The 26,766-nt window shown below is 45.3% G+C and overlaps 2 protein-coding genes across 3 annotated transcripts; one reads left to right on the top strand and one right to left on the bottom strand.

Moving 5' to 3' along the window:
• The first annotated feature begins 517 nt into the window (after positions 1–517).
• On the top strand, positions 518–1,458 carry LOC125520887 (protein GLUTAMINE DUMPER 1-like). Its single transcript, XM_048685929.1, has one exon. The coding sequence runs from the start codon at positions 605–607 to the stop codon at positions 1,211–1,213; it is 609 nt and encodes a 202-aa protein (XP_048541886.1). The 5' UTR covers positions 518–604; the 3' UTR covers positions 1,214–1,458.
• A 7,267-nt stretch (positions 1,459–8,725) lies between these two features.
• On the bottom strand, positions 8,726–11,860 carry LOC125524209. Of its 2 annotated transcripts, XR_007290627.1 has the most exons (5): positions 10,815–11,860; positions 10,530–10,727; positions 10,181–10,460; positions 9,214–9,502; positions 8,726–9,078 (listed from the first exon to the last, which is right to left on the bottom strand). XR_007290627.1 is itself a non-coding variant. In XM_048689281.1 (4 exons), exons 1-4 carry the CDS (start codon positions 11,775–11,777, stop codon positions 9,477–9,479), a joined length of 1,467 nt encoding a protein of 488 aa, XP_048545238.1. In that variant the 5' UTR covers positions 11,778–11,860; the 3' UTR covers positions 8,726–9,476. The 2 variants fall into 2 exon arrangements, 1 of the variants encoding a protein (XP_048545238.1); XM_048689281.1 differs by having other exon boundaries at positions 8,726–9,502.
• Between the last annotated feature and the right edge of the window lie 14,906 nt (positions 11,861–26,766).

Below are 26,766 nucleotides of genomic sequence, written 5' to 3'. Positions count from 1 at the left end.
ACATTCCCCTCGACCATATCCCACCGGCATTCAACTCGCCTGTTTTGCCTCGCCGTGCTTTTGGCCGAAATCACGGATGCGGTTACTGGAAGGAGAGTCAAACATCGCTGGCACTGAGTGGATTAAATTAACCAGTTCCTCTACAAACATGGGTATAACGAGAAGTTCTCCCATCGATCGCACCTCCGTTTGTCTGTGACGAAAAAATCACACCATGTTTTCATGATCAGAGGCGGAAACCCTATGCCAAAATAACATGTCATTCGAAAATTGATACTGCCTTTGACATTTGATACGACAACTTGACACTAAAGGGGTGTATCTCTTGCAAATATCTAGCAACAGAGTTCACAGCTCCAACCAAAAAAAATCCCTTTGGTCTTTTGATATTCCTTGGCGTCACAAATGGACAGTACCCCCTGAATAAATAAATAAATAAATGAAGAATACTGTGGAGTTTTGTAAACATTTCTCCCCACCTCTCCTATAAATACATCCCATTTCCCTCTCACCCCTCCCACACCACCCCCAACACAAACAAGCCAGAGACAGCACAAACTGATCAGGCGCAGCTCCTCTGCTACGCCTTCACACCAACACAGCCATGAGGCCCGGAGCAGAGTTCTTGGCCGTGAGCCGCCTCGCGGGGGCGCCGACGGCGACGGCGCCGCCGCACTCGGCGTGGCAGTCGCCGGTGCCGTACCTCTTCGGCGGGCTGGCGGCGATGCTGGGCCTCATCGCCTTCGCGCTGCTCATCCTCGCCTGCTCCTACTGGAAGCTCTCCGGGTTCCTCGACGGCGCCTCCGATGGCCAGGCGGCGGGCGACGCCGACGGGGAGAAGGCCTCGGCGTCCGGCGCGTCCAAGCCGGCCCCGGATTTCCAGGAGCACGTGGTGGTCATCATGGCCGGCGACGAGCGGCCCACGTTCCTCGCCAAGCCGGTCACCAGCCGGGCCGCCGAGGCGGAGCTCGCGGCCGCAGCGGCGCCTGACGCGAGCGCGCGCGACGGCGAAGGCCAGGAGGAGACGGCGGACGAGCAGGGCGGCGAGGCGAGCTCGCACCCCGGCGCCGACGCGGCGAGCCGGAGCCGTGATCACCACGAAGACGCGGCGGGCCAGAGTGGCGGCCATGATCACGACGCGGCGAGCCACCACCACCATGACCAAGACCTCGAGAGCAGCGGCACGACGGCGCTGCAAGAAAGCCGGCAATAAAAGCGGCCGCCAGCCATTCATTCGCTTCAGCTTTCCCTTTTTCCCGGGCAGCTTTTCCTCTCTCCCCACCCCATCATCTTCCTCCTCCCGTCCCGGTGCTGCTAGTGCTAGATTTAGGCTGGAGCGTGTAGTAGATTCTTGGCGTGATTAGTCGGACAGAAACAAAAGAAAATCAATGGAGATATGTATATGAGAAGAAACTTGAGAGCTTTGGCAATCGATCGAAAGCCGCTTTGGCCCCTGAATCACCGGAACAAGATCACAAGCATCACACCACTCTGCTCCGAAGAAACAGACAGCGGCCCATCCCCATCCACGCCATCGCCCCGGCTCTCTTTCGGTAACTTACAACAACTTTCAGCTGGATTACGATGAGTAGCTGGACTCCATTTGGTTGTATATGCGGAGAAAAGCATATGCAAATCGAACGACTCCACCTCCACCTCCACTTCTCGATTGCACTGCAGCTAGGCCGCCAGCAGTGGCGCTAACGTAAGCGGACACCGTGACTTTGTGCGCGCACCAGCTTTGTCGGCCCAGCGCTCACTGAGCATGACACCTCCTTGCTTGTGTGCGAGGGATGCCTATCTGGAAATGGCATTGGCACTTAATGTTAGCCGCCGATCCATATTACTTGTCGCTAGATACATATGTTTCAGTGAAAAATAATATGAAAGGGGGATGTGCTGCAAGGCGATTAAGTTGGGTAACGCCAGGGTTTTCCCAGTCACGACGTTGTAAAACGACGGCCAGTGAATTGTAATACGACTCACTATAGGGCGAATTCTGCTTTGGTGTTGATTGGATGGCGGACCGGACCTCTTTCGGTGTGCAATGGAAACGGTACGGCTCAGAAGAAGGAGAGTTCGAGGCTTGCAAGCTAGTAGTACAGGTGTAGTGCCGTGGAACTGCATTTTGGCATGTGTGTGTGCACCTGCCGGTTGATGATCTGGATCGGCGAGCAGCGTGGCAACACGCGTCGGGCAGGTATGAACAGAGCCGGAAAATGCTGGCGTGCTAGCTAGGGTCTACAGGAGCAGGAGGCATTGTGATGGACTCTGGTCCATGCATGCAGAGCGCAGTGGGTCTGGCTCATGGATTCATGGTCCAGTCCAATTCTTGCCAAGATGCCAAGCTCATGGCCATGGCAGTCTCCACTCCACGCCATCTTGTCACGTACCAGCAGAGCTGCCAAGTAAGATGAGTGTTTTTCCTCTTACCCCAAATTCTTACATCTTCTGACCGTTGGATGATTTGGAACGAACCGAACGCCGTGTATCTACTGTTAGCCTATTTTGCTTACAAGCATAAACATGTTTTATCATTTATGCCATTAGTTGTGTCTCACTACTCAGTTTTGTTGTTAGAAGTTACAACTGCTCAAAAATGCCATCGTTTTGTGAGATGCTTGCTCAAAAATGTCATTCGATATCTAAAAAATGTCATCGTTCCATTATATGTTTGCTCAAAAATGCCTTTAGAGTATCTACAACCGCAATAGTCAAATCCGGCCCCTTAAATGCCTACGGGCATGCCTCATATTTGCCACTCCGCGTATCTCATATCGGGCGCCTTATATCCATACTACACACCATCATACGTGATCAAACGACGGACAACAAAAATCGTCTGCGAAAGAACACAAGATCGACTGTAAACAGACATTAACAAACTTCGCCACATCCAAAAGATCATAGTACGGCTCAAAAGAAGAACACTTCGATGCTTGCAAGCTACAGCCTACAGGTAGTAGCACACCAGTACAAATAGTACATTTTGGCATGCGTGCATATCGCCCGATTGATGATCTGGATCGGTGAATGAGGTGGCAACACGCGTCGGCCAGGTATGAACATAGCCAGATAGTCGGAGTCTACAGTGGTACGGGCCATGGTGGTGGTCTCTGGCCTGTCCATGCAGAGCGCGGTGGGTCAGTGCTCAAGACTCGGGCTCATGGTCCAGGCGAAATTTTCGGCATGATGCCAAGCTCATGGCCATGGCTGTCTCCACTCTCCACTCCCCACCACCTTTGTGGCCACCCAATCCTTGCATGTCCCGTGTTTTTCCTTTTTAACCACCCAATCCTTGCATGTCCTGGAGCAGATTCGCTGCGGCTTCGGTTACCGCGACACTGTTGCGCCGAGTGAAACATACGGCATGAGAATTCGTGATTCTGACAGAGAAATGTGATTCACCATGCATTTCCCTTTGTTCCCACGCACGACACGGTCTATTCTGCTCCTACTACTTGCCAGGGCATATACAGCACTCCATCCATACGTACGTATTCTGACGAGGGAATAGATAGATATGGACGGGGAATTCCTATGGACGGATGGGGGATCCTCTTCCTAGGTTCGTACGTGGCCGGCTTCGCTCCCACTTCCGGCCGGCCGATTCCGACGAGCGAGCGAGCATGACTAGGAACATAGTAGCATTCCCTCTGGAGAAATGTGATTCATGATCCCACTTCTTCCATTTCCCACGCACGATCGGTGCTGCTACTTGCCGGGGGATATATCGCGTCCACCATCCACACGAATCTACCGTGGTGAGTCAACAGGCATGGACGGATGGATGTGATGATGATCCTTTCCTTCCCAGGTACGTGGCCGCCTTCGTTCCCACCTCAGGCAGGCAGGCCGATTCCGACGAGCTAGGAGGATCAACATGGGAGTAGCATTTCTCCGGGCGCGCGGGCGGGGGAATGGAACTTCCGTTGCGCCGTGGATTCGGATATATTCCGCGTTCTCCTAGTGGTGCCGTGCTGTCCCCGGTAGCAGTGGTTGCTTTCTTGCACTAGTGGGAGGGAGGGCACCTGAAGGAGTGGCCTACCAGGACCAGGAGTGTCAGCATGCCGGCCTTGTCAGCTGGGTGATGATCCTTTCGGTGAGATGCCTAGCTGCGTTGGGTGCGCGCCTCTTCTCCGTCAACTTGCCGTCGCGGTGGCGGATTTGATTCGGCCGAAAGGGGTCTTCTCCGTCAACCTGCATCCATCGGAGCCGGGTCGGGGTCGCGCAGAGTCTGAAGCTTTTTCATGTTCAAACCTGCAGCAGAAAGTGCATATATGCTTCTCCCCAAGGTAGATGAAGGATTTTTACTCCACTAAATCTTGGTCGGACCTAGCCGAACTCCTAAATCTAACAGAGTAAAAACTAAATTTTCATAAGTTCAACATAGTTTCGGTTTAAACAACCGAAATTCCTTTTTTTTGTCGGGGTAAAAAGCAACTGAAATTAGACACATAATATACATATAATCATCCGCCGAAACATAGTGTAATTTTTAAACCTAAGCATGAAATTAAACCTAAAACTAAACATGAATTTAAACTGAACTAAACATCATCGTCAACCTTGTAGAGGGCGAGCCAATCCGCCCGCGACATCCCACCGCCCATGGGTCCAGCCCTGTGCCGTCATTGCCGCAGTCGGGGAAGATGTGCTGCCATTCTTCAATGCCGAAGTCCTCCTTGCTGTTGCCGCAATCATTGCCGCCGTGCTCCTCGTCGTCGGAGGGGATGATGACCTCCCGTCAACCGCGCGCTCCGCGAACATCTTCCTTTCGGCCTCCACCAGCTCGAGGTACCGGTGGCGGAGGTCCGCCATGTACTCCTCATCAGCGGCCTCCGTCGTGATGTGCTCTCTCGCCTCTCGGTCCTCCCTAGCCACTGCCGCACTCACCACACCCGGTGACGGCGGGTCAAGCTCGATGGGTGCCATCCCTCACGGGAAGTTGAGGCGCACCGCGGTGCCTTTACAGCCTGACCTGCCGCTAGTCGTACTCGAGGGCGGCAAGCTGGCCATGTGGAAGGAGCTGAGCCAATGTCTCTTGTGGGTGTTGCAGTAGGTGATCTCCGCGCGCGGGGAGTTCCAGGAAGCTGGCGAGCCGGCCCAATGAGGCCCACATAATCCCATATACATTATGTGGACATATGTGCTGTGAAAATCGAGTTTCTACAACATCTTCCGAGACATACGAAGGTTGAATAGTGTGCACTTCAGCAAGTATTTTTCTAAACGGTGAATAATGCTTGGTAGAGATAAAAGAAAACTTCCCAGCTTCTGCACAGAAAAAAAAAACTGAAATTTTAGGTTAAAAACATCGAGAATCAGGAAGAACTTTCTCCAAGTCACATGGTCTTCCGACGACATGGCACAAAGGCTGGACAACAGTCCGCGGATATGAATGAGTACAACAAGTCACGATACAAAATCCGCACATGTGGTGGACCCATTAAAGCAACGGCATCGATGGGAATACCAACACCACCCTCCAGGGAAAAACAAGCCCCTACCACCAAGTGGGTCCATTATTCTAAAGACCACCTCCTTGGTGATAGCCGCAAGAAGAATGCTGAACATGATCTATTGTGACGAGATCTGAAGGGTTGTATGTGTACAACTTTGAGCTTCTGAAAACCAACACCAACACTCGAAAGGACACCACATCATTAGAAAAGTGGTTGAGAAGCATTTACCAGGAACACCGATGTTGTCATCGATGATGTTGCTAGAATGAACAGGGGCTAAATATAGTAACCTGAAGAAAGGACATACTATCCTAATTGAAAAATGATACCAACTAGATCAAAATCACGATCCTCCAAATGCCGGGGAGACTTTGCTGGAGGAGAACGAACCACAATCGATTGCTAGACCAATCCTGACGGCGCATTACGGGTTTTAGCGCTTCTCATGCCCCAAACAAGGATTAGAATTGAGCCAACCCATTATGGGTAGTGTTTTTATTTTCATCCAACCTTTTAGTTTCCTCCTTTTGTTTTGTGTTTCCCTTTTTGCCTCTTTTCATTCTCTGGTTTTTTCCTTTTGGGCGGGAAATAGACAGTAAATTCTCTAAATTGTAGGGATACTAATCTAGTTGTGCACGGACATTTTTCTGAATTCTAAAGTTTTTTTTTTGAGAACCTGAACAGTTTCTTGGTGAACATAAGGTTTTTGTTAAATACGTGAATATTTTCTTTAAACACATAAATATTTTTTCAATAAATGAACTTTTTAAACCGGAGATAACCATTTTTGGAACACACTGCCATTCTTTATTTTCTGGAATATATTTGTATGTAATTTTTTCAGAATAATACTCTCTTATTAAAGAAACTTTTCAAGAAAAAAATACTAAGTATATTCGGCTGGCCCATAGAATAAAGTTACTTAACTAAATATTTTTCCCAGGTAAATTACAAAGCATATTGTGTTGGCCCATATTGTAGCCTTGTGCTTTATACTATAAGGAGCTCCCGGTCCTCCAGCCCACCCTTGTTGCCAGGGTTATTTCTCGCCTATTGTGAGATATCCTTCACCATTGTCTTTAGCTATCGACAAATGTGTCACTCCGACACTGTAGATCTTCTAAATGGTTCTAGGATTGTTCTATAGCCATTTCAGACCGGTTTTAAAACCTTCCATTTTGTTTTTTATTCTTCTTTCATTTCAATGTGTTTTTCAATCGGGTTTTCTTCTTCTTCTTTTTACTTATCTTTGTTTTCTTTTTATTTTCATTACATAAGGTTTTCAACACAGGTTGTACATTTTCCGTGTACATCTCAAACATTTTTTATACACATTGAGCATATTTGCAATATATGATTTTTTAAATTAATGTTTTGAAGTTTTTTTCCATCCGTGTTTTACAAATATACGTTAAAATAATTTTTTAAATGATGTGGAATATCTTTTAAAACTATGTGAACAATTTGTATATTATATACCACGAACATAATGTGCAAACATTATTTTAAATGTAACATTCATTTTTAATGGTATCCGACTTTTTAAAAATTATAGGAAATTTTTAAAATTGTATAAAGAATATTAAAAAATGTAACCGATATTTTTTGAATACCCTGAATTTTTAAAATTTCGTAAACATTTTTCTATCGCTATCAACATATTTTTGATAATGTGCTATTTTGTTACATATTTTTAAGTAAATCTATGTTTTGGAATATATGTATTTATAATATTTTTCGAACTAACCTACAAGATGTTACTTGGGCCGGCACAATAGCAGCGACGGGAAAGGAGCCATTGAGGCGAGACCTCCTTCGTCATCGCTGGATGCTTAATGGTTCAAGTTCCTGAACCGATTTTTTTCTTGTTACTTATTTATTGGCTTTTCTAATTTATTGCTATTATTTATCAATTAAGTTTTTCTAAAAATATTCATACTTTTTTCGAAAATCAAAATTCATACTTTTATTAGAAAATGCTTACAATATAGAAAACTATTAAAAATAGAAACACGTAAGAATTGTCGGTCCTGTGCTCACTGAACATGACACCTTCCTTGTGCGAGGGATGGGATGCTTATCTGGAAATGGCACTGGCACTTAATGTTAGCACTGGTTAAGCAGAATATTCCTTTGGCCATGGCTGTCTCCACTCTCCACGGATTCCACTCCCCACCACCTTTGTGGCCATGGCCACGTAGCAGCCAAGGTAAGATAAGCATAAGATCAGTGTTTTTCCTTTTTAACCGCCCAATCCTTGCATGTCCTGGGGCAGATTCGCTGCGGCTTCAGTTACCGCGACACTGTTGCGTCGAGTGAAACATTACGCCGTGAGATTTCGTGATGGAGAAGTGGGAGTATGATTCATGTTACATTTCCCTTTGTTCCCACGCACGGCACGATCCATTCTGCTGCTACTCCCTCCGTTTCAAAATAGATGACTCAACTTTATGCTAACTTTTTGCCACGGCATATACAACACTCCATCTATACGCATTCTGATGAGTCGACAGAGATATGGACGGGCGGGGCGCGGGGGATCCTTCCTAGGTTCGTACGTACGTGGCCGGCTTCGCTCCCACTTCCGACCAGCTTATCCCGACGTGAGATGTGATTCATGCTACATTTTCATTGGTCCCCACGCAGCGACGCTGCTTGGCAAAGGAATCCATGCATGTTGGAAATATAAGCAATTTACCAAATGGTTTTATTAGCAGGGAGTATATTGTATCTGCAACGATCAATCGATAGAAGTTTCCATTCACTTCAAAACAAATGCATTGGAAAGATGCAAGGTCATCATTTCTCTCCTTTTTAATTACCCCGCCCCTAATGACCTAAGGGCATGTAGAATGTGAGGAGACCATGTGTTCAGTGTTATTGGTCTTGATTATCGTGTGATAAGAGAGAAGCATTTTTATTTACTTTGAAGTGCATTCAGAGATAGAAATACATTTTTTTGTGGAGAAATTTTGAATGCCAAACGTACACTTATTCATGGATGAAAGGAGTAACATAAGCACCGAACTGGCTAAATGCTACTCCCTTCGTCCTAAGATGCTAATGCTACTCCCTTCATCCTAAGATGCTATTACAACCAACGTACTCATATATTGGTTGTATAACATCTTATATTATGGGGCGGAGGGAGTAATGAATTACCATGTGAAGAGGCATCATCTACCGCAGTTTTATTTATTTATTTTGGAATAACGTTTGAGCTTCATTGCCTGATGATGTTCATGGGCATGCACAAAGGATTCTGAGGATCCGAAAGCCTTACATGTCTCACTTCACAAAAAAGAGGCACAAAATTTTACAAGGCCTGATGGCGTTCAGCGGACTAGTCGTTGTACCAGACTGCCCAACGGTGTTACAAACTCATCTTTTGCTGTAGTTTCTCACTCAAGCCGAATAACCACGCCTTTGCCGTCGGCGTTGTATCAGCAATCAGAGCTTCAAAGAGTTCTGAATCAACGGCAGCCCGGATACCCCTCGCCATATATCGCACACGGGCAACAAGCGTCGCCAGTAATCAACTTCCGCCTTGCATATCTCATACCCAGCCATCGACGCAATGCTCCTGTTGCATCTACACAAGATGACACATATTCTGCTAAAACAGAAGTGACACAAAGATGCATCTTCAGTCCATCATATAAGGTGCAGTAGTTGGAAAAGAAGGGATAATTCTCAGTTTAAGATACTGAGCTATATATCTCAGAGCCGTTTGGTTCATCTATCACACCTATAAGCAGAAAGAGCTGTGATGGGAAGAACATTCACTGCAGATCATTTTACTCCCGCTGAAAACATGCAGTGTGTCGTCGCAATGAAACAACGCAAAATAGGAGTTGAAACCATAGGCTTAACATGATAATCAGCTTGACTGACGTCACTGGTAGAGTGCATTAACTTCAATAGTCGAACGACACAGAAACCATACAAGATTTATCTGAACACCCTGTATATGGCTAGTACAGTACACTGGCAAAAGAGCACGCCAGATGATCAGTTAAAGCAACCAAACATTAGCCCTGCGGAGGAGACAAATTGAAACAAGCCCCGATCAGTGCCGCGACAAGGAAATGTGGAGTTATATGTATAGGACTGTTGTCAAATATAACACAATATGCTGAAAGCAGAAAGAAACCCAAAGGTCAATGAAAAATTCAGATGAGACAACTAACTTCAGGTAATCTAGAAACTGTCCTTTTGCTACTGAATACTGATGCAAAACATATAATGTAAGTTATTGCAAATAAAAAGGAATAGATGCTGACAACAGCAAGAAATAGCAAAGTACTTGCCGAAGAGAGTTTGTACCAAACCCCCAAGGCCAACGAATTCAGATGGGACAACTTCATCGCCAAGAAAACCAAATACAAACAAAAAACGGTAGGGCAAGATCAATAAAGAAGATTGTGAAATGCAAAAGAAAAATTTAGGTATAAGGAAGCCTGAGTAAAAATATTGAATTTTCCTCATCAACCAATCCACCATTCAATTTCTATTTCTACTAAAACATGAGGGTGTGATCACAGAAATTCGACCAAAATATAGTATGTTTAATTAGCTAATAAATAGGACACGCCCAACCAAACTCTATAATTGGCATGTCAACGCCACATTTTCAACGAATCTTACACAATGATTATAACTATCTCTGTTTTATCTAGAAGGATGCTAATAATGCATGCCAAACATATACTCACCAGAGCTGTCATAAACATCACATTCCACAGAAGAACATGCCTTGAAGATGTTGTGTATCTTTGCGCATCCATCATTACTTGCCGAGGTCTCTTGTGACAGCTTCACAATCATTCTTTTTAGCATCGGTGCACATCCGATTATCAATTTCAGTAAATCAAACTCATGATCCTTTCCTTCGAAGCCATTGAACTCCACTTCTTCGAGAGCAGCCAAGCAGATAATTTGGGACTTCCAGTTCGGAAACTCACAAGGACAAAGTGGCAGGCATCCTCCTTTCATCTAAAACCCAAAAATGTTGAATACCCACACAACGTATTATTAGGGTATATAATAAGAGCAAAGAATTACCGCTGATCTCTCTAGGACGACCTTAAGCCTCCGCGTAGCAGTACGAATCCGATCCATCCCAAGGAAATGAAACACAAACGCTCCAAAAGCATGCCCCTTTGCTGTGAGATGCAGCTCTAAAACAGAGAAGGCGGCAACCATATGTTTCTCTATCTCCTGCGTGAAGTTGCCCGCCTCGGCGTGCAAAAGAGACGTGTCCTGAAAAAACAATTTGCAAAGATGTATATCATTCACAAAATTAATTTACTCAGAGCTTGCAGCAGATTGAGCAGTAGAGGGGCGCACCGCCCAGGCATGAATTTGCAGCGAGGATATCTGTTCTTGTGTGTCTGCTGTCTGCAGCCGCAGCCGCACCTTGTTGATGCCCCAAAGACCAAACACAACATACGGCCCCAAGTAATAGCAGTGCCACGAAACCTTTTCCACCAATGGTGCCAAGACAGAGGTGCCGATCAGCTCCATCGTGCTAAATGACATGCTCAATTGCTTAAGCGCGGGCGCGACGATGACGACACGCTGTGTCAGGCTGAGCTCGCGGCACACAACGAGCTCCTGCAGCGACGGGGAGCTGACCCTGACGTCGCACTTATGGTTGGGAAACAAAGCCCTGCAGAGGCGGAGCGTGCGCAGGCGCGGGCAGCAGGAGAGCAAGGCGTCGAGGTCGGTGATGCAGTACGTCAGGGACAGCGCCTCGAGTGCGGGGAACTCGGCGCCGGCCGGCACGCGGAGGGAGAAGGGGGAGGCGAAGTCCAGCGCGATGGACGTGGCGCCGTCGAAGCGAGGCAGGTCGACGGCGAGGCGGGAACGGCCGATTAAGCCGGCGGGGAGGCGGAATTCGAGACTCTCCGGCTCGAGCCGCGCGGCGGCGCGGAGCAGCGAGTTGACGCCGGCGCTGTCTACCCGGTGCTTCTTGGGGTTGGGATTGGGAAAGCCCCAGCTGCGCCGCTGCCTCTGGGGGACGCGGATCTTGAGGAGGGAAACTGCGGGCGGCGGAGGAGGGACGCGGCCGAGCGCCGCCTCGATCGAGGAGAAGGGCACGTCGCGGAGGACGATCTGGCGGAGGCGGGCCCAGAGGCCGCGCCACCGGCGGGAGAGGACTCCGGTGCGGGCGGCGGCGGCGGCGCAAGGGAGGCGGGCGAGGACGAGGAGGAGCACGTCGTCGGGGAGGGCGCTGATTCGGTCCGCTCCGTCGCCCGTGCCATCTGGCTCCTGGCCCGAACTCCGGCGAGGCCCCGAGCTCGCCCCCATCGACGCCCGGATCTCACCCACCAGGTGGGGACTGTGCAGTCGACCTATCTCACTCTGAGCAAGTACGAGGTTCCACCAACATCCCCTTCTGGTCCTTTTAAAAAAAAAAATAGCCCAGCCCAGCGTTGATGTGTGCTAGATTCTCATAAAAAAAATCTTATTTATGGACATATAAGTTTGCCTCAAAAAGAAAGATAGACATGTAAGCTGTTTTCTTCACGAAAAATAAAACAATGAAGCTTGTATCATCGTCTTGACTTAGCGCCTCGTCCGGGGTGTGCTAGCAAGAAGATGAGGGGGCGAATGGCGAGGCGATGGATGAGGCAAAGGTCGACACCAATGACCTGCGGGGGCGAGATTGCACAGGGTGCTAGACGGTTAATGAGTCTCCCAACAACATTAGAAGAACACCTTATCTCGACGCAGCAATGGATCTGAGGACATTCATAAATTTGCCAACGGAGGAGGTCATGGGATGGGGAGAGAGAGAGAGGAGAGAGAGATAGAGAGAGAGGAAGGCAAGCGTCAAGGAGTTGGGAGGAAGGCGAAGAGCCACACGGTGTTGCGTCCTAAGACTAGAATTTATCGTCACACTCACGTGGTGCCTTTTTTGAAATCCGCGACCATTTTTTCGAGCCATTGGATCAAACTCAAATGGCGATCCTTTGGGTCGACACCTAACTATGATTATCTTAATCTCACTCCATGCATAAAAGGAAGATGGAAACTAGCAAAAGATATATCTTTTTTCAACTAGAAATCTGCTCATTCCATTAATCGAAGAGCAGAGCAAAGTCGCTGGCTACCAAAAAGTGCACGAAGGGGCATCGCCGGGACATACGACTTGGGGTTCGATCAGATTTTCAAATTAACTTTGGTTAAACATTTGTAGGATAACTCAATGCATTGGTATTGGGAGACATAAACTCTAGCCGTCGCCATAGGTCTCCTCCATGACGCCCCCTTGGTCTCCCTCCTCTCCCCTGTCTGGACGTCTTGTCGGCGGCAAGAAGAGTGGGGACCCTGCATGTTTCATTTTCCTTTTCTTTAGGTTTTGTTTCCCTAACGACATCGACGAGGTGGTGGCGGCGTTGTCGTGGGGAATAAGGTCTCTCTGGCCTCTCCCTACTCGATGATGCTTGATCTGTCACTAACAAAGGGTATGTGAGAGTTTGTGTCATCAGATTTGTTGGTTGTCTTCAAATCTTGACAGTTGTTGTGTCTATCAAGGAGTGTGATTGGCTAGCTATTGGTGTGACAACTTCGACTTCTTCTTCCATGTTGTTCTGCGAGATGGTTCGGTTTCTCCCACTCTCTGGTTCTGTGGTGATGATTGCAAGCATGTATCGCGTGAGGTGATACTCCAAACCGATGCTTCTTCAACAATTTCTAGATCTCGCCTCAGGTGGCAAGTGGCTATTGTGGTCTTTAAAGCCTCGTACAGCGAGAGTGTTTTTATGTGTCTCTTTCCTTTACCATTGCTTCAGTGCAATTTTTAATCTCTGGCGGTGGCGTAATATTGGAGGAATAAGACTACTATGATTTTAAATGTAACCTTTTTACCAGTGGTGAAGCGTCCAATTGTCTTTTCGTTGTACTGGTTATTGTTTTCCTCGATAATTATCAGATCTAAGATGCCCATGGGTGTCTTTTCTTCAAAAAATAGAGCATTGGTATAATGGTATTGATGGTGCTTTTGTAGATAAGAAAGGGTAACCTTATTATGTAGATAGGACCAGTTCTAGTGTATTTTGTTTGTAACATTTTCATATTTGAACTGCAAGTGTGCTCTAGTTTGGTCCAAATAGTTTTCAAATATATTTTCAAACTTCCATACTAAGAGTGGAGGCACTTGACATAAACAAAGGTGAAACCCTAACCCATGTGCTATGAGTAGCCATCCTTGAGAGTATTGCCTTATAGAAATTGATCAAAGTCTCAAAAATGTTAATCCTTTTGCATCCACCCCTTTTGTGGACTAGTTTGAGGCAAAATAATAATAAACAAGCAATACAAGAAACTAGAAAAAAAAAACTTCACAACCCCGGCGGTACACTAAGTCTTGAGTCACATAATCATGGGACCATCCTTCGCGTTCGTGAGTACACATACTAGCTCAGTAGGTGCTTGCGTTGTTCATTCATCGGTCAGTCTCAAGTTCGAGTACCCTTCATGGCGTTATGAGCCACCTTTTTTTCATCATTTGACGAGGCGCTGCCACATGGGCCCTGGGGTCACCTATGACAGTGCAGCCACTGGCAGATGGCCCCGCAGGGGGTGTCCCATGCGTCAGTAATTGCGCAATGGAGCCACCTACGACCGTGTAGCCACTGATAGATGGGCCCGCATGGGGGTGTCCCACGTGTCAGTGACTGCGCAATGGAGCCACCTACGACCGCGCAACCACTGACCGGTGGGCTCGCAGGGAGTGTCCCACACGTCAGTAACTGTGCCAAGTAATAGTCAAAGACTTTGACCCGACGGCAAATCCCTGTTTGGGCTTTCATAAGGGTGGGCCGCACGATGGAGGGGAAAAGTGAGGAATGGCAAACATCATGGACAAAACTAAGCAGAACTAAGGAAGGAGATGCATGAAAATAGAAATCTGATTACTTCCTTTGGTGATTCGGAAATGGAGCAGAAAGGATTCTCGCCTTTTTCCCCAGAGGTGACGCTGAGTTATCAAACCCAAGGGAGGATGGCGCCCTTTAATCTAGGGTCTCAAACAAGCTTTTTCTAAAGAATTAAATCCAGCTTTGTACCAGATCATAAATCATGCTGACACTAGAAGAACACTTATAATAAAAATAGGCATGGGTATGTGGTCTTATGTTTACAACCATATATTTATGTCGGGGCCATATATGATCTTAATTTGTGCTCTGGAAGTCACCAATCAATATGTGCTTGCTATTTATTTAAGTGGGGGATATGTCCAAATTACGTCTTGACTGGTGCGCGTTCTACATCAAGAGTCGGTTGTCCAACCGAAGACCCTATCCGTCGCATGGGGTTGCCTCGATAATTAAGATTGCAATAATCGGACAAAAGCATTGAACATTTAATGACTACACCTCTTGAATCCCCGGGGATATGATCCATGCTACCGTACTAAACCTTTTTGTCACTAGTGTTTAGAATAACACTTCACAATCTCCATACATTTAGCCTCTCCGTGGCTCGTTCTCCATGATCCTGGGTACCTACAGGGATGAACAAGGTGAAAGAGACAAGAGATAACTACGGAACAATTTTATGTTACACATAGGAGGCATTAATTCAAAGTCCTTCCATTGATCCCTCCAATAAATACATCGGGTTGCAAGGCCCTTGCCTCAACCCATACCTTACCGAACTACTCACACATGGAGATCAGATCACATGAAGGACACATCAAAGAACACATCATCAAGATAGATAGATTGATAATAAGTCTTACAATGGATGTCGTGTGTGACACACAATTACAAGTATGACTAGATTGCTGGGCACTATGGTGGTGGTGAAGGTTGTGGCTATGAAAATGGGAAATGGCGGCGGCTAGGGTTGATGGAGATGGCTATGGTGATGATGATCTGTGCTCCCTTCTCTGTTGTTCCTTTGTTATCCATTTGGTGCCGACTCCTTTTATTTGTTCAGGTGGACGAGAGGCCTTGGTTTCCATGCCATACGACCGCTCAGACAAGCGGGCGTGGTCGCATGGAACACCGTCTTTTCCTTTGTTTCTTCTAGTGCGCCTCCCACTTGATCCCCTCCATCTCCACATTACTCCTTTTCAAGTATTGGCTTGATTTTGTTCATAAATAGCCCATTTTTATGGAAACAAAATAAATAAAGGATTTTTGGAATCCTATGCATTTATTAGTCATTAGTGGCAATATTAGAGTGAATATCTCAGTTTTAATGAAATATATATCGGTTTAAACTCGGGTTAGAGGAGTGTAAAAATAACACTCATCAAAATCCCAAGTAGGAATAACAAGTCCTCATCAAAACCTCGTTAACCCCATCGAATAAATATGTATTTATAAGTCCAGTCTTCTTTTTAAGAATTAATCTTCTATATCTAAATAGCTAGCCCTGTTAACATAATTCTCTCAACATGATGCTACCTCAACATGCAATATGCATGAGAAAATGCCCACCTCAACATGCAACCGTGATAGAAATAATCTCATCTCGACATGCAAACATGCATGAGAATTTCCAATTCGTATTCTGTCTAAATTTGATAAACATTTTACAACAATGCAACAATAAAAGACAATCATATGTATTTTTAGTTTTAGTGCTCGTATTATTAGTCCAAATATTCATGTTCCATACAATCAAATGTTACTGAAATATGTTGCAAAACATTTCTGCAATCATTTTTTGTTGGTTTTCTCGTGTACAAGTTGCACCAGGGGTATGAGTTGTACTACGTGTGGAGTACAAGTTGCACCATCCAAAAAGCATAGGTTACGCATGTTGGGGAACGTAGTAATTTCAAAATTTTCCTACGCACACGCAAGATCATGGTGATGCATAGCAACGAGAGAGGAGAGTGTTGTCTACGTACCCTCGTAGACCGGAAGCGGAAGCGTTAGCACAACGCAGTTGATGTAGTCATACGTCTTCACGGCACGACCGATCAAGCACCGAAACTACGGCACCTCCGAGTTCTAGCACATGTTCAGCTCGATGACGATCCCCGGACTCCGATCTAACAAAGTGTCGGGGATGAGTTCCGTCAGCATGATGGTGTGGTGACGATCTTGATGTTCTACCGTCGCAGGGCTTCGCCTAAGCACCGCTACAATACTATCGAGGATTATGGTGGAGGGGGGCACCGCACACGGCTAAGAGATCAATGATCAATTGTTGTGTCTATGGGGTGCCCCCCTGCCCCGTATATAAAGGAGTGGAGGAGGGGGCCGGCCAAGGAGGGTGGCGCGCCCTAAGGGGGGAGTCCAACTCCCACAGGGAGTAGGACTCCCCTTTTTCCTATTAGGATTAGGAGAGGGAAGGAAGAGGAAGGAGGGAGGAAGGAAAGGGGGTGCCGGCCCCCCTCCCAATTCGGATTGGGCTTGGGGGGGGCGCCCCCTCCCTTGCTCCTTTCCCCTCCTTTCCACTAAGGCCCAATAAGGCCCATATACCCCCCGGGGGGTTCCGATAACCTCCCGGTGATCCGGTATTGTCCCAATCTCATTCGGAACCTTTTCGGTGTCCAAATATAGTCGTCCAATATATCGATCTTTATGTCTCGACCATTTTGAGACTCATCGTCAAGTCCGTGATCACATCCGGGACTCCGAACAACCTTCGGTATATCAAAATATATAAACTCATAATGAAACTGTCATCGTAACGTTAAGCGTGCGGACCCTACGGGTTCGAGAACAATGTAGACATGACCGAGACACGTCTCCGGTCAATAACCAATAGCGGAACCTGGATGCTCATATTGGCTCCTACATATTCTACGAAGATCTTTATCGGTCAGACCGCATAACAACATACGTTTGTTCACTTTGTCATCGGTATGTTACTTTCCCGAGATTTGATCGTCGGTATCTCAATACCTAGTTCAATCTCGTTACCGGCAAGTCTCTTTACTCGTTCCGTAATACATCATCCCGCAACTAACTTATTATTTGCAATGCTTGCAAGGCTTATGTGATGTGCATTACCGAGAGGGCCCTAAGATACCTCTCCGACAATCAGAGTGACAAATCCTAATCTCGAAATACGCCAACCCAACAAGTACCTTCGGAGACACCTGTAGAGCACCTTTATAATCACCCAGTTACGTTGTGATGTTTCGTAGCACACAAAGTGTTCCTCCGGTAAACGGGAGTTACATAATCTCATAGTCATAGGAACATGTATAAGTCATGAAGAAAGCAATAGCAACAAACTAAACGATCGAGTGCTAAGCTAACGAAATGGGTCAAGTCAATCACATCATTCTCCTAATGATGTGATACCGTTAATCAAATGACAACTCATGTCTATGGTTAGGAAACATAACCATCTTTGATCAACGAACTAGTCAAGTAGAGGCATACTAGTGACACTATGTTTGTCTATGTATTCACACATGTATTATGTTTCCGGTTAATACAATTCTAGCATGAATAATAAACATTTATCATGATATAAGGAAATAAATAATACAATTCTAGTGATGAACTTTATTATCGTCTCGTGGAAGAGGCTATGTATTCAAATCTCTAGGAAAGATGGCCTAGAGGCAATAATAAAGTTATTATTTATTTCCTTATTTCATGATAAATGTTTATTATTCATGCTAGAATTGTATTAACTGGAAACATAATACATGTGTGAATACATAGACAAACAGAGTGTCACTAGTATGCCTCTACTTGACTAGCTCGTTGATCAAAGATGGTTATGTTTCCTAACCATAGACATGAGTTGTCATTTGATTAACGGGATCACATCATTAGGAGAATGATGTGATTGACTTGACCCATTCCGTTAGCATAGCACTTGATCATTTAGTTTGTTGCTATTGCTTTCTTCATGACTTATACATGTTCCTATGACTATGAGATTATGCAACTCCCGTTTACCGGAGGAACACTTTGTGTGCCACCAAACGTCACAACGTAACTGGGTGATTATAAAGGTGCTCTACAGGTGTCTCCGAAGGTACTTGTTGGGTTGGCGTATTTCGAGATTAGGATTTGTCACTCCGATTGTCGGAGAGGTATCTCTGGGCCCTCTCGGTAATACACATCACTTAAGCCTTGCAAGCATTGCAACTAATGAGTTAGTTGCAGGATGATGTATTACAAAACGAGTAAAGAGACTTGCCGGTAATGAGATTGAACTAGGTATTGAGATACCGACGATCGAATCTCGGGCAAGTAACATACCGATGACAAAGGGAACAACGTATGTTGTTATGCGGTCTGACCGATAAAAGATCTTCGTAGAATATGTGGGAGCCAATATGAGCATCTAGGTTCCGCTATTGGTTATTGACCGGAAACGTGTCTCGGTCATGTCTACATTGTTCTCGAACCCGTAGGGTCCGCACGCTTAACGCTACGATGACAGTTTCATTATGAGTTTATATATTTTGATGTACCGAAGGTTGTTCGGAGCCCCGGATATGATCACGGACATGACGAGGAGTCTCGAAATGGTCGAGACATAAAGATCGATATATTGGACGGCTATATTCGGACACCGGAAGTGTTTCGGGTGATTTAGACGAAAACCGGAGTGCCGGAAGGGTTACCGGAACCCCCCGGGGAAGTATTGGGCCTGAGGGGAGAGAGAGGGCAGCAGCCCAGGAGGTGGCGCGCCCCCTCCCATGGGGAGTCCGAATTGGACTAGGGGAGGGGGGCGCGGCCCCTCTTTCCCTCTCCCTCTCCCTCTCTTTCCTTCCCCCTTCCCTCTTCCTAATTGGACTAGGAAAGGGGAGTCCTACTCCTACTAGGAGGAGGACTCCCCCCTCCATGGCGCGCCTCAAGGGCCGGCAGGCCTCCCCCCTTGCTCCTTTATATACAGGGGCAGGGGGGCACCTCTAGACACACAAGTTGATCTTCATGATCGTTCTCTTAGCCGTGTGCGGTGCCCCCCCTCCACCATAATCCTCGATAATATTGTAGCCGTGCTTAGGCGAAGCCCTGCGACGGTAGAACATCAAGATCGTCACCACACCGTCGTGCTGACGGAACTCTTCCCCGACACTTTGCTGGATCAGAGTTCGGGGATCGTCATCGAGCTGAACGTGTGCTAGAACTCGGAGGTGTCGTAGTTTCGGTGCTTGATCGGTCGGGCCGTGAAGACATACGATTACATCAACCGCGTTGTGCTAACGCTTCCGCTTTCGGTCTACGAGGGTACGTAGACAACACTCTCCCCTCTCGTTGCTATGCATCACCATGATCTTGCGTGTACGCAGGAATTTTTTTGAAATTACCACGTTCCCCAACAGTGGTATCAGAGCCTAGGTTTTATGCGTTGATGTTGTGCACGAGTAGAACACAAGTGAGTTGTGGGTGATATAACTGATACTGCTTACCAGCATGTCATACTTTGGTTCGGCGGTATTGTTGGATGAAGCGTCCCGGACCGACATTACGCGTACGCTTACGCGAGACTGGTTCTACCGACATGCTTTGCACACAGGTGGCTGGCGGGTGTCAGTTTGTCCAACTTTAGTTGAACCAAGTGTGGCTACGCCCGGTCCTTGCGAAGGTTAAAACAGCACCAACTTGACAAACTATCGTTGTGGTTTTGATGCGTAGGTAAGAACGGTTCTTGCTAAGCCCGTAGCAGCGACGTGAAACTTGCAACAACAAAGTAGAGGGTGTCTAACTTGTTTTTGCAGGGCATGTTGTGATGTGATATGGTCAAAACGTGATGAGATATAAGTTGTTGTATGAGATGATCATGTTTTGTTGAAGTTATCGGCAACATGCAAAAGCCTTATGGTTATATCTCTATTACATAAGATGCAAGCACCAAATAATTGCTTTACTTTATCGCTATGCGATAGCAATAGTTGCAAGAGCAATTGTTGGCGAGACAACCAAGTGATGACACATTGATATAGATCAAGATGATGGAATTCATGGTGTCATGCCGGTGACGATGGAGATCATGACGATACTTTGGAGATGGAGAAAGGCACAAGATGATGATGGCCATATCATGTCACATATTTTGATTGCATATGATGTTTATCTTTTATACATCTTATTTTGCTTAGTTCGACGGTAGCTTTATAAGATGATCTCTCACTAATTATCTAGGTACAAGTGTTCTCCCTGAGTATGCACCGTTGCGAAAGTTCTTCGTGCTGAGACACCACGTGATGATCGGGTGTGATAGGCTCTACGTTCAAATACAACGGGTGCAAAACAGTTGCACACGCGGAATACTCAGGTTAAACTTGACGAGCCTAGCATATAACAGATATGGCATCGGAACACGGAGACCGAAAGGTCGAGCGTGAATCATATAGTAGATATGATCAACATAGTGATGTTCACCATTGAAACTACTCCATCTCACGTGATGATCGGACATGGTTTAGTTGATATGGATCACGTGATCACTTAGAAGATTAGAGGGATGTCTGTCTAAGTGGGAGTTCTTAAGTAATATGATTAATTGAACTTTAATTTATCATGAACTTAGTCCTACTAGTATTAGCATATCTATGTTGTAGATCTATAGCTCGCGTTTAGCTCCCTGTTTTATTTTTGATATGTTCCTAGAGAAAACTAAGTTTAAAGATGTTAGTAGCAATGATGCGGATTGGATCCGTGATCTGAGATTTATCCTCATTGCTGCACAGAAGAATTATGTCTTTGATGCACCGCTAGGTGAGAAACCTATTGTAGGAGCAAATGCAGATGTTATGAACATTTGGCTAGCTCAATATGATGACTACTTGATAGTTTAGTGCACCATGCTTAAACGGCTTAGAATCGGGACTTCAAAGACGTTTTGAACATCATGGACCATATGAGATGTTCCAGGAGTTGAAGTTAATATTTCAAGCAAATACCCGAGTTGAGAGATATGAAGTCTCCAACTAGTTCTATAGCTAAAAGATGGAGGAGAATAGTTCAAGCAGTAAGCATGTGCTCAGATTGTCTGGGTACTACAACCGCTTGAATCAAGTGGGAGTTAATCTTCCAGATAAAATAGTGATTGATAGAATTCTCTAGTCACCATCACCAAGTTAGTAGAACTTCGTGATGAACTATGATATGCAAGGGATAACGGAAACGATTCCCAAGCTCTTCGTAATGCTGAAATCGACGAAGGTAGAAATCAAGAAAAATATCAAGTGTTGATGGTAGACAAGACCACTAGTTTCAAGAAAAGGGCAAAGGGAAGAAGGGGAACTTCAAGAAGAACGACAAGCAAGTTGCTGCTCAAGTGAAGAAGCCCAAGTCTGGTCCTAAGCCTGAGACTAAGTGCTTCTACTGCAAAGGGACTGGTCACTGGAAGCGGAACTGCCCCAAGTATTTGGCGGATAAGAAGGATGGCAAAGTGAACAAAGGTATATTTGATATACAGATTATTGATGTGTATTTTACTAGTGTTTGTAGAAACCCCTCGGTATTTGATACTGGCTCAGTTGCTAAGAGTAGTAACTCGAAACGGGAGTTACAGAATAAACATAGACTAGTTAAGGGTGAAGTGACGATGTGTGTTGGAAGTGGTTCCAAGATTGATATGATCATCATCGCACACTCCCTATACTTATGGGATTAGTGTTGAACCTAAATAAGTGTTATTTGGTGTTTGCGTTGAGCATGAATATGATTTGATCATGTTTATTGCAATACGGTTATTCATTTAAGTAAGAGAATAAATTGTTGTTCTGTTTACATGAATAAAACCTTATATGGTTATACACCCAATGAAAATGGTTCGTTGGATCTCGATCGTAGTGATACACATATTCATAATATTGAAACCAAAATATGCAAAGTTAATAATGATGGTGCAATTTATTTGTGGCACTGCCGTTTAGGTCATATTGGTGTAAAGCGCATGAAGAAAATCCATGCTGATGGGCTTTTGGAATCACTTGATTATGAATCACTTGATGCTTGCGAACCATGCCTCTTGGGCAAGATGACTAAAACTCCGTTCCCCAGAACAATGGAGTGAGCAACTGACTTATTCGAAATAATACATACTGATGTATGCGGTCCAATGAGTGTTAAGGCTCACGGCAAGTATCGTTATTTTCTGACCTTCATAGATGATTTGAGCAGATATGGGTATATCTACTTGATGAAACACAAGTCTGAAACATTTGAAAAGTTCAAAGAATTTAAGAGTGAAGTGGAGAATCATCGTAACAAAAATAAAAGTTTCTATGATATGATCGCAGAAGTAAAATATTTGAGTTACGAGTTTGGCCTTCAGTTAAAACAATGTGAAATAGTTTCGCTACTCACGCAACCTGGAACACCACAGTGTAATGGTGTGTCCGAACGTCATAACCGTACTTTATTAGATGTGGTGCGATCTATGATGTCTCTTACCGATCTATCACTATCGTTTTGGGATTATGCATTAGAGACAGTTGCATTCACGTTAAATAGGGCACCATCTAAATCTGTTGAGACAACACAGTATGGACTATGGTTTGGCAAGAAACCTAAGTTGTCGTTTCTTAAAGTTTGAGGTTGCAATGCTTATGTGAAAAGGTTTCAACCTGATAAGCTCAAACCCAAATCGGAGAAGTGCATCTTCATAGGATACCCAAAAGAAAATGTTGGGTACACCTTCTATCAGAGATCCGAAGGCAAGTTATTCATTGCTGAGAATGGATCCTTTCTAGAGAAGGAGTTTCTCTCGAAAGAAGTGAGTGGGAGGAAAGTAGAACTTGATGAGGTAACTGTACCTGCTCCCTTATTGGAAAGTAGTTCATCACAGAAATTCTGTTTCTGTGACTACTACACCAATTAGTGAGGAAGCTAATGATGATGATCATGTAACTTCAGATCAAGTTACTACCGAACCTCGTAGGTAAACCAGAGTGAGATCCGCACCAGAGTGGTACGGTAATCCTGTTCTGGAGGTCATGTTACTTGACCATGACGAACCTACGAACTATGAGGAAGCGATGATGAGCCCAGATTCTGCGAAATGGCTTGAGGCCATGAAATCTGAGATGAGATCCATGTATGAGAACAAAGTATAGACTTTGATTGACTTGCCCATTGATCAGCGAGCCATTGAGATTAAATGGATCTTCAAGAGGAAGACGGACGCTGATAGTAGTGTTACTATCTACACAGCTAGAATTGTCGCAAAAAGGTTTTTGACAAGTTCAAGGTGTTGACTACGATGAGAGTTTCTCACTCGTATCTATGCTTAAGTCTGTCCAAATCATGTTAGCAATTGCCGCATTTTATGAAATCTCGCAAATGGATAAACAAAACTGCATTCCTTAATGGATTTATTAAAGAAGAGTTGTATATGATGCAACCAGAAGGTTTTGTCAATGCTAAAGGTACTAACAAAATATGCAAGCTCCAGCGATCCATCTATGGACTGGTGCAAGCATCTCGGAGTTGGAATATACGCTTTGATAAGTTAATCAAAGCATATAGTTTTATACAGACTTGCGGTGAAGCCTGTATTTACAAGAAAGTGAGTGGGAGCACTACATCATTTCTGATAAGTATATGTGAATGACATATTGTTGATCGGAGATAATGTAGAATTATTCTGCAAAGCATAAAGGAGTGTTTGAAAGGAGTTTTCCAAAGAAAGACCACGGTGAAGCTGCTTACATATTGAGCATCAAGATCTATAGAGATAGATCAAGACACTTGATAAGTTTTTCAATGAGTACATGCCTTGACAAGATTTTGAAGTAGTTCAAAATGGAACAGTCAAAGAAGGAGTTCTTGCCTGTGTTACAAGGTGTGAAGTTGAGTAAGACTCAAAAAAACCCGACCACGACAGAAGATAGAGAGAGAATGAACGTCATTCCCTATGCCTCAGCCATAGGTTCTATAAAGTATGCCATGCTGTGTACCAGACCTATTGTATACCCTGCCCTGAGTTTGGCAAAGGAGTTAGTGATCTAGGAGTAGATCACTGGACATTGGTCAAAATTATCCTTAGTGGAATAAGGATATGTTTCTCGATTATGGAGGTGACAAAAGGTTCGTCGTAAAGGGTTACGTCAATGCAAGTTTTGACACTGATCCAGATGACTCAAAGTCTCAATCTGGATACATATTGAAAGTGGGAGCAATTAGCTAGAGTAGCTTAGTGTAGAGCATTGTTGACATAGAAATTTGCAAAATACTTACGGATTTGAATGTGGCAGACCCGTTGACTAAACTTCTCTCACAAACAAAACATGATCACACCCTAGTACTCTTTGGGCATTAATCACATAGCGATGTGAACTAGCTAGATTATTAAATCTAGTAAACCCTTTGGGTGTTGGTCACATGACGATGTGAACTATGGGTGTTAATCACATGGTGATGTGAACTATTTATGTTAAATCACATGCCGATGTGAACTAGATTATTGACTCTAGTGCAAGTGGGAGACTGAAGGAAATATGCCCTAGAGGCAATAATAAAGTTATTATTTATTTCCTTATTTCATGATAAATGTTTATTATTCATGCTAGAATTGTATTAACCGGAAACATAATACATGTGTGAATACATAGACAAACAGAGTGTCACTAGTATGCCTCTACTTGACTAGCTCATTGATCAAAGATGGTTATGTTTCCTAACCATAGACATGAGTTGTCATTTGATTAACGGGATCACATCATTAGGAGAATTATGTGATTGACTTGACCCATTCCGTTAGCATAGCACTTGATCGTTTAGTTTGTTGCTATTGCTTTCTTCATGACTTATACATGTTCCTATGACTATGAGATTATGCAACTCCCGTTTACCGGAGGAACACTTTGTGTGCCACCAAACGTCACAACGTAACTGGGTGATTATAAAGGTGCTCTACAGGTGTCTCCGAAGGTACTTGTTGGGTTGGCGTATTTCGAGATTAGGATTTGTCACTCCGATTGTCGGAGAGGTATCTCTGGGCCCTCTCGGTAATACACATCACTTAAGCCTTGCAAGCATTGCAACTAATGAGTTAGTTGCAGGATGATGTATTACAGAACGAGTAAAGAGACTTGCCGGTAACGAGATTGAACTAGGTATTGAGATACCAACGATCGAATCTCGGGCAAGTAACATACCGATGACAAAGGGAACAACGTATGTTGTTATGCGGTCTGACCGATAAAAGATCTTCGTAGAATATGTGGGAGCCAATATGAGCATACATGTTCCGCTATTGGTTATTGACCGGAAACGTGTCTCGGTCATGTCTACATTGTTCTCGAACCCGTAGGGTCCGCACGCTTAACGTTACGATGACAGTTTCATTATGAGTTTATATATTTTGATGTACCGAAGGTTGTTCGGAGTCCCAGATATGATCACGGACATGACGAGGAGTCTCGAAATGGTCGAGACATAAATATTGATATATTGGACGGCTATATTCGGACACCGGAAGTGTTTCGGGTGATTTCGGAGAAAACCGGAGTGCCGGAAGGGTTACCGGAACCCCCCGGGGAAGTATTGGGCCTTAGTGGGCCTGAGGGGAGAGAGAGGGCAGCAGGCCAGGAGGTGGCGCGCCCCCTCCCATGGGGAGTCCGAATTGGACTAGGGGAGGGGGGCGCGGCCCCTCTTTCCCTCTCCCTCTCCCTCTCTTTCCTTCCCCCTTCCCTCTTCCTAGTTGGACTAGGAAAGGGGAGTCCTACTCCTACTTGGAGGAGGACTCCCCCCTCCATGGCGCGCCTCAAGGGCCGGCCGGCCTCCCCCCTTGCTCCTTTATATACAGGGGCAGGGGGCACCTCTAGACACACAAGTTGATCTTCGTGATCGTTCTCTTAGCCGTGTGCGGTGCCCCCTCCACCATAATCCTCGATAATATTGTAGCGGTGCTTAGGCTAAGCCCTGCGACGGTAGAACATCAAGATCGTCACCACGCCGTCGTGCTGACGGAACTCTTCCCCGACACTTTGCTGCATCGGAGTCCGGGGATCATCATTGAGCTGAACGTGTGCTAGAACTCGGAGGTGTCGTAGTTTCGATGCTTGATCGGTCGGGCCGTGAAGACATACGACTACATCAACCGCGTTGTGCTAACGCTTCCGCTTCCGGTTTACGAGGGTACGTAGACAACACTCTCCCCTCTCGTTGCTATGCATCACCATGATCTTGCGTGTACGTAGGAATTTTTTTGAAATTACTACGTTCCCCAACAGAAATTCTATATCATTTCCGATTAGCAGTATGTCATCCACATATAATATCAGAAATGCTACAGAGCTCCCACTCACTTTCTTGTAAATACAGGCTTCTCCAAAAGTCTGTATAAAACCAAATGCTTTGATCACACTATCAAAGCGTTTATTCCAACTCCGAGAGGCTTGCACCAG

The sequence above is a fragment of the Triticum urartu genome, chromosome 7, assembly GCF_003073215.2.
Source record: "Triticum urartu cultivar G1812 chromosome 7, Tu2.1, whole genome shotgun sequence".
NCBI classification, from domain to species: domain Eukaryota; kingdom Viridiplantae; phylum Streptophyta; class Magnoliopsida; order Poales; family Poaceae; genus Triticum; species Triticum urartu.
Note: the sequence above shows the minus strand (reverse complement) of the source record. Positions and strands in the feature narration are given on the sequence as shown.

Bases quoted from the DNA above. Each gene is read 5' to 3' on its own strand.
- LOC125520887 (XM_048685929.1), top strand. From the start codon at position 605: ATGAGGCCCGGAGCAGAGTTCTTGGCCGTGAGCCGCCTCGCGGGGGCG.
- LOC125524209 (XM_048689281.1), bottom strand. From the start codon at position 11,777: ATGGGGGCGAGCTCGGGGCCTCGCCGGAGTTCGGGCCAGGAGCCAGAT. The intron at 10,728-10,814 runs GTGCGCCCCTCT...TTGTTTTTTCAG, and splicing joins TGCAAATTCATGCCTGGGCG to GACACGTCTCTTTTGCACGC. The intron at 10,461-10,529 runs GTAATTCTTTGC...TTTGGGTTTTAG, and splicing joins TCGTCCTAGAGAGATCAGCG to ATGAAAGGAGGATGCCTGCC.